Source organism: Bombus fervidus, chromosome 11, assembly GCF_041682495.2.
Source record: "Bombus fervidus isolate BK054 chromosome 11, iyBomFerv1, whole genome shotgun sequence".
Lineage (NCBI taxonomy): Eukaryota > Metazoa > Arthropoda > Insecta > Hymenoptera > Apidae > Bombus > Bombus fervidus.
The window spans coordinates 2,896,520-2,908,080 of NC_091527.1; the positions used below are offsets into that span (position 1 = coordinate 2,896,520).

General features: G+C 44.0%; 1 protein-coding gene across 1 annotated transcript; it reads right to left on the reverse strand.

The window, feature by feature from the left end:
* Nucleotides 1–69: 69 nt before the first annotated feature.
* LOC139991897 (uncharacterized) lies at nucleotides 70–819 on the reverse strand. The gene has a single exon (XM_072012296.1). It carries the CDS (start codon nucleotides 817–819, stop codon nucleotides 70–72), a length of 750 nt encoding a protein of 249 aa, XP_071868397.1.
* Nucleotides 820–11,561: the final 10,742 nt, after the last annotated feature.

Here is an 11,561-nt window from a genome sequence, read left to right on the forward strand (position 1 = left end):
CCATGGCAACCCATATTAACAGAATTCCTATATCAGGTGATCATCTTATAAATAATTCCTTAAAAGCCGTTATCTGGCTCGCCCTCTGTCCTCTGCACCTTTCCCCTTTCCTTTTCCTTTCTTCTTTTTTGATGGTTGTTCTTTTGCCTTTCCTTTCAGTTCATCAAGAGTCGTTCTATCCGGATACTCCGAAATATTCTTAGCAACGCCTTCCTGATAACTAGATGGTACTAAGCGTCTAACGCAGAACTCTCTTTCCCGGTCCTTATTCCTAAAGGCGAAGAACTTAGGATGTAGTTCATAGTGAGTCATGATCGAGCTACCGAAACACGACATCCTCATTTCCATTTCCAATGTTCCTGAAGGATTTTCGCCAGGATCCAGCAGATTGAAACTACCTTTTACCTTGAACGGTTTTGGCAGATTTTCTGGATCGTTTTGAGCCATCGCTACTTGATCGCATAAACAACCAGGTAACGTTATTTCGGTTTCAGCAATGGGATATGTGTCCCCAAGGCGAAACACACCGACTTTCATCGCAGTTGATTGTAATTCTGCTACCAGGTGTTTCGGTTGCTTGATAAACAGACAACTTCTGCCTATCATGAAGTATAAGGTTCCATCCTCGGTTGGTGGTGGTGGTTTTACCGAGTAAAAGTCATCCCGCGTAATCTCAAATGTGGGGAAATCAAGGAACGAGACCTTCACCGTAACTGGATATTCACCGATGTCTTTGATTTTACTCTTTGTCAACGTCAACTTGTGAATCAGGATTTCGACCATGTAGATTTGATCGTCGCTACCACCGAAACAGGACATCTTGGAATTGGATGGTGTTGAAAATAATTAGCATCAACGGAAGATCCAGGAGGTAGGATGATATTTTATATGTATATAATAATTTTCATACCGGCAATTTTTGGAGGTTCAGTACGTCGAAAGTGAATGGCAGATCGAATGCATAACAATCGAATCGCGAGTACGATGTATGATTGATGACATCGGTGAATTTATACATGTATCTATTTATTCCTACAAATTCTCAGCATCATCGAGTTAGCGCGTCGATGGATTATCTCTTACGACAATTTTCTCCAAGGGGAATCTAAACACCGATACACCAATGACTCTCTTCCTATACTTCGCTTCCGTGTCTATAGATATCCCATCATCAGTCTACCGATAAAAATCGCGTCGACGTATAGTCACGTATATCCCATCTAGCATACGCGACCGTACAGCGTCTCTAATTCCATTGGCAGTTATTACTTAGCTCCCACAGTGGTGTATACTTAATCTTGCGCCGTGAAACAGCTTGCCAGAACCGTTACGAAAATCTAAAGGGAAGCCTCGTCGCAAAACCGTCACTTTTTTTGCTAGCCGCGTGATAATCCCGCTACTCGGTGTCGTCGAATGTATCCGAAACATCGCGTAATCCCAGGTAGCTCTACACCTTTTACATCCCTATTCTTTCTCATCAGTCCGTGATAATCCGTAATCGCCGCCTATTCACGAACAAGCTGACCATTTACGTCCGTTACAACCTGCAGCCATAGGAACCGCGCGATAGTTTCCTTTCTCCTCGGAAGCTAAGACTTTCAGAAGATGCCGAAATGTGAAACAACAACCTTGGAACGATTCGTTCCATTCCGTGGCCGCGGTTTCTGTTTTGGACTCTGACCACCGAAAGCGACCGACTGGGCCAACGTTAGGACCAGCCGAACACCGAGGGCCGAAATATGCGCTAATTGGTACGGGCGCACGCACGCACACACGTGAAAGAAGACTCGAATCCTACGTAAAGATCGAGGCAGCCGGAAAGGGGCGACCCAGTCGTATGGTCGAGGAAGGCTTGTAAAGCGAGAGCTGAGAGAGAAGAGATATCGTGAATGCGCTGTGGCCTCTGGTTCGGAAGACGCTCTGGAAGCCGACCAGGCAGAAGTAAAATTCCGGACCGGGCGACACGGCGGCTCGTTAAAATGCTTCTGGGGGTTTCGGACGCGGGACGCTCCAGGTAATTGGCGATTAGCGATTAAAACGAACGAACATCTCTTTCTCTCTTTCTACACCGTTCGAAACGCGTCGTCTTCTTGTCACTGCTCTTTTCTTCACTGTCCCCGACCGCGTGGACAGAGTAACGTTCGTATAAAGCGCCTTTTATCGACTCACCTTAGAAAAGGAGAAAAAGAGACAAGAAAAGAGGTCTCTGTGTAGATTGGCCGATTTTATCTTCTACCTGGCAACGATGACACTCGACCAGGCCGTTTTTGAAGCTTCTTTTCTCCGGTCGCGAGACCAGGGAGACGGGGAATGGCGTCCTTAATCGTGCGACTCGAGGCAACGATGATCACTTTCCGGACGGGATTGGGAGACATTTCTTGCTCGCTTGCTTGGGAATCCAAGCGGGCCGCAATCCGCGCGAACGGTTACCGGCATCCGGATGACCGGAAATAAATACCGAACTGGCTGGACACTAATTTGATCGTATTTAGCCTCAAAAGGGGGCTTGTTAAGCCGAAAATTGGTCGCCAGACGTCCACTGTTTTTAATTGCGTTTTATGGCCACGGTTATTAATTTTCATGCTGCTTTTTAGAACGGTATTAAAATTCTCATGGTATCGGTTCTACTATCGGCTTGTTTCCAAAAAAAAATAATAGTATTTATTTTTGCATCGGTACAGCAGGTATATGGAGTGTTTAAAGAAGGGTGCTTCGGGTAATATTCTGTCTGTAATATATAAGAGAGTTTGTACAGTATATAAATTGAAGAGTTAATTGGTTCGAAGTAAAAACACATTTTACGCTTCGATAATACAAGCTGCCGAAGTCTTGTTAGGGATTATATAAGATACTCGTTTTCTCTCTTTATAATCTTAAACTTTTGCACGATTTTAAATGCGATGCCAGGAGAGATTTCAGCGTTTGTTCCGTAATAAATAGCACCGTGCGTTTATAAAATTTACACAAAAAGTTCTGCAACACATCGTGAAACAGGATCATAACTTCATATATCCAACAACTTTGAAAACGATAAGTAACAGTTTCCGCAACCATACGATTCGAATTCCTTGACACATTTTAGTCTGTTCCGGACTCTATAAAGAAATTACACATGATCGCTGTCCTGGTTATAATGTTGACTCCCATTAAATCGTGGTAGAAACCGGAGGACGTGCACGCCTGCTATTTACTCAAGATTCTCGCGGGATTGCTTTTGTTCGCGGCTCGGTATCAACGATCAGAATTATATAGCGAAAACGGCGAGCTCGAGTGAAATTAAATGCTGTGCGGCCACTTAAGGATCGACCATTGTGATTTGCGATTTTTTCCACGGTAGCGGTCTCGAATCCAGTCAGGTTAATTTGCCTTCTCGCCGATAACCGTTATTTCGGTATTGCTCGAAAGCGGTTACCCTTGTCCCGATGTCCGGTATTGGGATTAGTCATCTTGCTAATCCATGATGAGCCTGTACACGCAAACGATTCGCTCATTTATACATACATGGATAATATACATGGATGATGTTGATCATTATCCTCGAACATATCGATTTTCGATCCGAACACCGTAGGCATGATTTGTACATTCAATACATGTTTATGATTGGTAAGTCAACATTATTTGGTTAACATATTGCTACTAATTTTAACATGGAGGATATAGTATTATATTAGGGTATTTCAGAAAATATTGCGCACTGCGGAATGTTGCTGTAGCGTCTATAGCTAGTTATTTACATGAAGCATATATAGTTTCTTACATTAATAGAAATTTTTCTTTCTGTTTATATTTCCACTTTTCAGTTAGGAGAATTTTATATATCTAGTATTTTATCGTATTTTCTTACAGAATCTTTATTTCATTGCAATGCAGTTAGCAACAGCTTAAACATTTTTGCCTCGATACTTATTCACGTTCGTTTATTCAATTTATATTTTATAATCCATCGAATCATTTGTCGTCCGATATCCAGCGGTGCATTCATTTATTCAGCATTCAGAGGGACGCGTGGCCTCGAAGCAACTCGTTGAAACCTTGATAGCGCGCGAAACAATCCCACGACATTATTTCCTCTGCAGAGCTCCCCGTTTCCAGTTGTTCTTGGGCTTGCTCGCGCGCGCGCGCCCACCGCTTCTACGTACTTGTTACTGTGCTCGCCGCGGAATACTGTTCCAACTGGCGGGTTCATCGGCAATTTGAATAATTCTTTCTCGAAAGGAACGGTTTCTCATCTCGAATTCGCCTAACGTCCGATGTTTTTGTTGCACCGGTCGGCTCGCTCGCTATTTACCTCGGAATGCGAGTGCTTCTGCTCCACGCCACTTCGTAAATGTTCCATTCCCACGGAGAAAAGTCCGCGAAGCAACTCCCTGGTTCTGCCATCCGATTTCCGTTTTCCAAGTAAAAGTCCGTGAGTGTCCCCATTCAGGGTCCACCTTTCATTAAGACCAACGAACATTTACTTCCTTTATGTAACATCCGTAAAGTGACCTAATAGAAGAGTTGTCTACAGAACAATGTAGTGCCTCCTAAAATATCCCAGACAAATGGCAAGAGAAAAATAAAAGGACAGAAGCAAACTATCGACTCTCCGAATCTGTTTGGCGATCGAAATATCGCGTGCACAAGAGAGTTTCAAGGGAGTCTCTTTGGTTAAATCGATCTACTACGTTGATCTTCAGCGTGAAGAGCTAGGTTCGCGAGATCAGGGAGACCCTCTTCTCCGATTTTCGATGATCTAGATCTGGGTAGCACCAGGAAGCCAGGACCGAAGGCAAAATTACCGGTGCCAGTGGAAGGAGGCCTCGTTCGCTCGCCTCCAGAGGTCAGAGGGTGATAGCGGTACCTTCTTCAGAGCCAAGGAAGGCCTCATCCTCCACGTCCTACCACCTATCGTGCTAGTATGCATTGCACGCTCCAGTACGAACGTTCCTCGAGCTCGTGCTCGCGCGCATCCATATACACATGCACATGCAGATTCTTCTGCACACAAGTACAGACGAAATACACGGACCTGTTCATAGAGCAGGAGAAAAGTGGTCGTGCAACGAATGCTAAAGGATGGCCGGCGGCGGCGAACCAACTGTGCTGGAACAGAGGGCAGGGAAGAAGGCGCGAGGGGGGTGGGAGATGCCGGAGAACAAGGAAGAATCAACCGGGAGGATATTAGAAGGCACTCTCCCGCGGCGCTAGACGAAATTTGTCAAACAACCCAGCGGACCCCAATTTGTTCTGCTGCGTGTCTTTACCACGATGAAAGAGCCGTAGGTGGTTCTCTGAGATCCTTTCGCAGCACGATCGGTGGATGGTCGTTATCGTTGCTACCAATGATCTTATTAGGTTATTAAAAGCTCGAGGATTAATATCGTGTCTCTGACTCGTTCGATACATTTATAAATCTTCCGATATCGATTGGTTCCTTTGTTCTGTACAAAAAGACACGTGCTACCGTGAAACGAATTAAGAATCAACGTCAAAGTCCACGTCATGTATCTATTTTTATCGCACACCGTTTAATCAAGATCCGAGTAGCTCGATTAAAATCATGACGTTATCAAGCGTAATTAGGCGACGAAAATAACGTTAACCAAGGGAATATTATACATACGGACGTATACATATACATATAAAGGAAGATACGGAGGGCGTAACGCGCCATGTTATTTCAATTTGCATGGTGGCGGGTAATCGCGTTCCCAGAACTAATTTAGCCGTATCGGACGGGGGACACGGTCCGTGATCGTAAGCCAGATAACGTTGCAGATGATTATCGGACGGCGCAATTTCTTGCTCGCCGGAAACCGTAAGTAAACGCGCTAAGCCGCGCGTCAGATGGCCGCTACAAATTAACAGCCAGTTATTTACCGCTTGACACTGTTCAACGTCATAAACCTGAGCCCGCTACCATTCTAGACGTTCACCGGTGTACTTCATTGTATGGTAATCCTTCACGAAATGTGGAGAGGAAAAAGAGGAGTAAAAAAGTGAGAGAAATCGTTATGCAATTCTCACCGACTCGCTCTCTCCGACTGTTGGATCCATTCATACACAGTAGTCGTGGAAAGAGCAACGCTATGATGTGTGTAGGATATATCCATCTGGAGATAACACTTCCAGATTCTCATTCGATTGCGTCACAAATTAACAGAATTAATGAGCAAAGTCACGACCGTGACTCGTGACAACAGTCACTACAATATTCGAGAGATGAAAGGATGATCGCGTTAACCCCGACGTTTATTTTACGACGATCTCTCGTAACCGGTTAACTCGGACGTGTAACAATTGTTTTCGTCGGAACGCTCGAAAAAAGTTATCGGCGAAATGAATTGGGCAGTTTTTATCTCAAGGTCAATTCGTTCAGCCTCGCCTCTAAAGGGAAATTTTGTTCGGCCGCTAAAGACACGGATGTGAACGAACTCCATAGGTTTCCTGATATTTTTCCAGAAATTTTAATTGGACTATCGGCTGTAGTGAAAGAAATGTAGGGGGAAAAATCGAACAACCTTGGATAAGAAATCATTGCAATCGCTGTAACATGCTGTCAAGTACGATTGTTTAGGACAGAGAATGGCATTGGAATAACTGTTCAATCCAAAGAAAGGCGGATAGAAAATGTTTGAATTTCTTTTAGGCGGTTTGGCGTCATTCGATACCACAAATCCGTTTTTACCACGGCGATCCAATTGATTCCTGGAAGGTAACTGTTATGATTTCCACTCGTCGTTACCGTGCTTCTTCAGCAGAGAAGCGTCGCGTTTCTTTTCGTACCATCGAAAGAATATCGAGAAGATGATTATTTGCTTCACCAACGATGGCTAGTGTCAATTCTTTCGACTTTGAGCTTCCTTGCTTTGAGCTTCCTTGTATTGAGAGACCTTTCGATCCTCGACAGCCAACGAGATTTCAAGGATCTCGTAATGAAATTAACACTTTTTGCATACGAACACTTTTTCCAGAAACCAAGGACTTCCGTTCAACGATCGTTCGAGTTTCTCGCGTAAATATAATACGTTCTAGAAATTATGCGGCCGCACTGGGCCGTGTATGCACGTGCAGCTCGCGTTTAAATCGTGTAACCTATCGGAAAAGATCGTTACCAGGAACCATAAGAGCTCCAGCCACGTCGGCACGAGACACGGGATGAATCTTCAAGAACCGGGTTAGCAACGACCGTTGAGCGGCCAGTGAAGTGCAAGCCGGGATCCAGAGACGAGAGGCAGTTTGCTAGAGAAAACGGCCGAGCACCCACTTCGAGAACCTCTAAAACACTTTAAAGGGGAATGAAACTAGTCGTAAGGGAATATAGACTATCGTTGCCAGTGTAACCACCAGTGGTGCAAGTCTTGGAAACGGCACCACCGACTGGGCCTCAGCCATGGAATACCTTATCCATTAGACTATTATTTAGACAATGTCTTAAAGGCCGGTGCCTCGAACGGCCACAGCCTGTAACTTCGCCTGCGGGCAACTTGTAATTTGAAAATTACCGCGGTACCCTTCAGCCGCGTGAAATTAATATATCCGATGCGTTCGGATTATTTGAAGAAATTGCGGTCGGGCTGGCTACAGACGAAGCGTATTCTCGCGCGTTTTCAAGCTCGTTACGCAACGATAACGGAGCTCATCGATGGATACGTACATCAGTTAGGAAGTAGTAGCGGAGCTGATGACAAAAATCATATCGCGCAGCGTCATGAATTCTTCTGTCCGCGGCTGGCGGAAAGTTAATTACAGCCGCAAGTGTTTCCCCTAACGAGGCAACAGCGACGAAGCGCAAGTAAAGTCGAAGTACGGTGCCGGTAGCTAAGAAATTCACGTAATCCTGTGCGTTCGTCGATGAACGCGCGATTAAATTCCGGTTACTGAATAGAAGTGGAACGTGGGTTAATCGTAGTCAGGAGAAATTAAGTGGCTTGACCGGGTACCTGATTCCTACGGTGGAACGATCGATTCTTCTCTCTCCGCGGAGTTATACCACTCGTCGCATAGGACTCTACACGTTCCCGCATGATTAAGCTCTTCCGATCGCGGAGGTCGTGATCACGAGCCGCTCGATCTATGTATGCGCTCGCCTCGAAAATCAGGGCAAGCTACTTCTTCTCGCGGGAACGTCGCGGGAACTTACGTCGACATCTACCTCACGAACAGTATATCGTCCTCCTCTCTTATATTCCCAAGAACCCGTTCTTTGCCGCGATGTCAACCTCCGATCCGAACCTCCTAACCGCCGATAACCCAAATCTATCCGGATAGCCGCGAGAGATGCATCTATCCAGCGGGTGAAGTTAAGCCGTCGGGAACTCCTATTGGTCATCGTCTTGGGTTTTACTAACGAGAATGACTAAGAATAGACGACTACGAAGGATCCTGGACAGTTGAGACGAGACGCGAGGAGAGGCAACGAGACGCCGCCGCGCCGCCGGAGTGAAGCCGGAGAAGAACGAGTAGGCAAAGGGAGCCGGGTTAGGTAAAGCACAAAGGTAAGAGAGAAGGGAGGTAAAAATGTTTGGAGAAAAAGAAAAAGCGGGAAGATAGGAAAGAGAAGAAGACGGAGAAAGATGAAGTGAGGTGAAGGAGGCGAAGGAGGCAAGAGGAGAACGAACAGGGGGTGGGAAGGGAAGAGGGAGTGGACCACGTTGAGGTCGCGACCCGTAGCCCGCAGGCCTTAGTGAAAGGCCCAACGGCGATCCGCATCCGCGGGGCCCTGAGCAATCGAGACAGGCAACCTCACGAGAGACCAAGCGAAACCGAGACGAACGGCGAGTCCTGTGCCGAGGCACCGTGAGCCGTTTCTTAAGATCGCGTTCTTCTTAGCGAGCCCACTGCCATTATGGCGCACTTAAAGTGGCAATCGTGTGGAAGGCAGCACCGCCGCGCAATAGCCACGAGTTGCGCAACCTTCGGTGACCCCACCCTGTGAAACCACATCGCGAATCGAGACCTATGAAGAAGCAAGTGGTTCTATGTTCGATAACTAATAAATTGCTGATAACTAGATGGCGACGAGTGGCTGGCTACGTTGTACAGGAGATTTGTAATAGGGACGATGTGGATGATTAATGTATTTGAGGAAAGAGGGAGAGTTGTTTGTAAATTTAGTAGCCACGGTTATTAGTAGCAGAATTATTTTTCAGCATTTTTAATTACAAGGGAACAGATATGATTAGTGGTATTACTATAACATCTAATTTATGTAATCGTGCTTCGACTTAAGTAAGCTTCTATTTCCTGTCTTCATTGTAGTAATTATACAGCGAAAAATATAGAAGATAGTAAGAAAATAGTATAGCCAACTAACGAAAGACTAATTTATTTCCGAAATATAGCGTTTCGTTATTTAACATAAGTATTTTTAAAAATGTTTCGATATTATTTTATATATAATGTAAAAATTTGTAGGATAGATAAGTCGACAAGGTATCTCAGCAACGAAGTACTAATTTATTTTCTAAACGTAGAATCTATATTTTATCACCTAAGGTTAAAGTTCCCATAAAAATAATAGCATTCTCCAACGTCGTTTTGCATAGAGTGTTCATTTCTTGCACAGACAACCCTAGTTCTTCATAGCAGTCAAGTCTCTCCCGGTGGCTGAGGGTCCGAACAATCACGAATACAGCTCTGATCGAACGATAATTGGATAGATTACGCGGAACCTCCTCCAACTCCGATAGCATCTCGTTTATGCGCCCGTTTTATGTGTTATACAGCCCGTGGTCCTCCGCACCATGTACTTGACTATAATACGTTCACAGGACCAGTGTCTACAAACACGGTACGGTGGTCGGTGTGAGAACATTTTTGCTTGTTGCTAATGCTTAAGAACCATAGAGAATGATCGCATTGCCTCCTTAACTTCCGACTCAGTCTGCTGCTGTATTTGGCACTTCTACTTTCTCATTCACTCTTGAACATTCTTGATTCATTATATATTCTTTAACAACAAAAATAGTTCGATATTCTATATTAATTTTCTTAAAAATAACTAGGTCGCCTTTCGTGCAACACGCAAATTTCATTAAAAAGTTTCAAGTGAAAGATTTTTTTAGATTTAATTACTTCCTCGGATATTTTCTTTATTTCATTTGATATGAACTGCAATATTTTTAAACTAATATACACATTACCATTATATCATTATTATTAAGTTTGCAAAAAGTGGCACTTCAATGTAAGATATGCCTGAAACATGATTAAAAATAGTTGGAACGAGATTCTTCATGTAACTCGCGCGAAATGGTAATTCTAATAGCGATAAGGAAGCCAGCGGTTTCGCTGCATCCAAGTCAGGACTCGTGAAAACGTGGAGGAGGCGTGATCACGCGATCGCATAAAATTTCAGACGCCGTATCCTACGATTTAGACGCGGCTGTCTACCACGGCCATGGATCTTCGTGGAACTCTAGAAACCTCATCGTTCCTATTTTCACAGTCGACGTATCCCCGATCAGTACGCGTTTCTAAAACCACGACAGAAAAGAAAAAGGAGTTTAAAATACGAATCAACGATTCCAGAACGATATGATCAAGGTGGACTTACATAATCTGAAACAGACCGTTCTTTCTCTTTCGAGTAAGCTATTTATTTCCACGCGTCTACGATAAAATCAAGGTGGCGTGGACTCGATCATGCGGACGAATGAATGCGTGCAAGAAAAGCAGATCTCAGTGAAAAAGCAAGGATTATTTGCCAGAGGCTCGATAACAACGCGATCACTGATTCTCGATCGATTTTTATCTATCGATCCCCTGTACAACGACTCTCTATATCTTTAATTATACGATATCAACGACAATGATTAGAACATGTAAAGTGATAATTATAGGGTATCTGACGTTTGACAGACTGTGCATACTCGAGAAGAGATCGAAGTTTGCTACCGGACGTTCGATAGATTGGTATAATCGATTCTCACCTTTGGATCTAATTCTTGGTTGTTCAAAGTGTGATACGATTTAATCGGTGGTTTCAATTACACGACGGCGTTAGCTTTTAATTAGTGCCGCTGAAGATGTGGAGTGAAAGATAGCGTAAGCGTAAGGTACTGGTAGCTCTATTATAGCTACATAATTCGATCAGTACTGTTGGAGTAGCTTTGAATCAAAACAACGTTTGGTCTGAAATATACATCCATGTATAGGATACAGAAAAGATATAGGATGACAGAGATAGAATTTAGTGGGGCAGAATTTAGTCAGGATCATACGGAACATATAACTGGTTATGTCTTGCTCGGTGCAACTAGGGCATCGATCGGACGGTTTAATATCGAATCGTTCAAAAACCCCTCAACTTGCGAAATGTTTATCTCTACTTGGCTTGAGTCATAGCTCGACACGCGAAGCGATCGATCAAGCAACCGTATCGTCGATTTGCTAGAAGAATAACACAACTAATTGTAAGAAAAATAAACTTATAGGGAAACTGGGTTGGAATAGAAAGTTTGTTAAGTACTTAACTATTTAGCAATTAACAAATTTTTTTAACAGTGTAGCTAATAGTGGTTGAATTTTGCTATTAAAGAAAGAGTTAAATCCGCTCTATTTTAGGTTATAAC

Bases quoted from the DNA above. Each gene is read 5' to 3' on its own strand.
- LOC139991897 (XM_072012296.1), bottom strand. From the start codon at position 819: ATGTCCTGTTTCGGTGGTAGCGACGATCAAATCTACATGGTCGAAATC.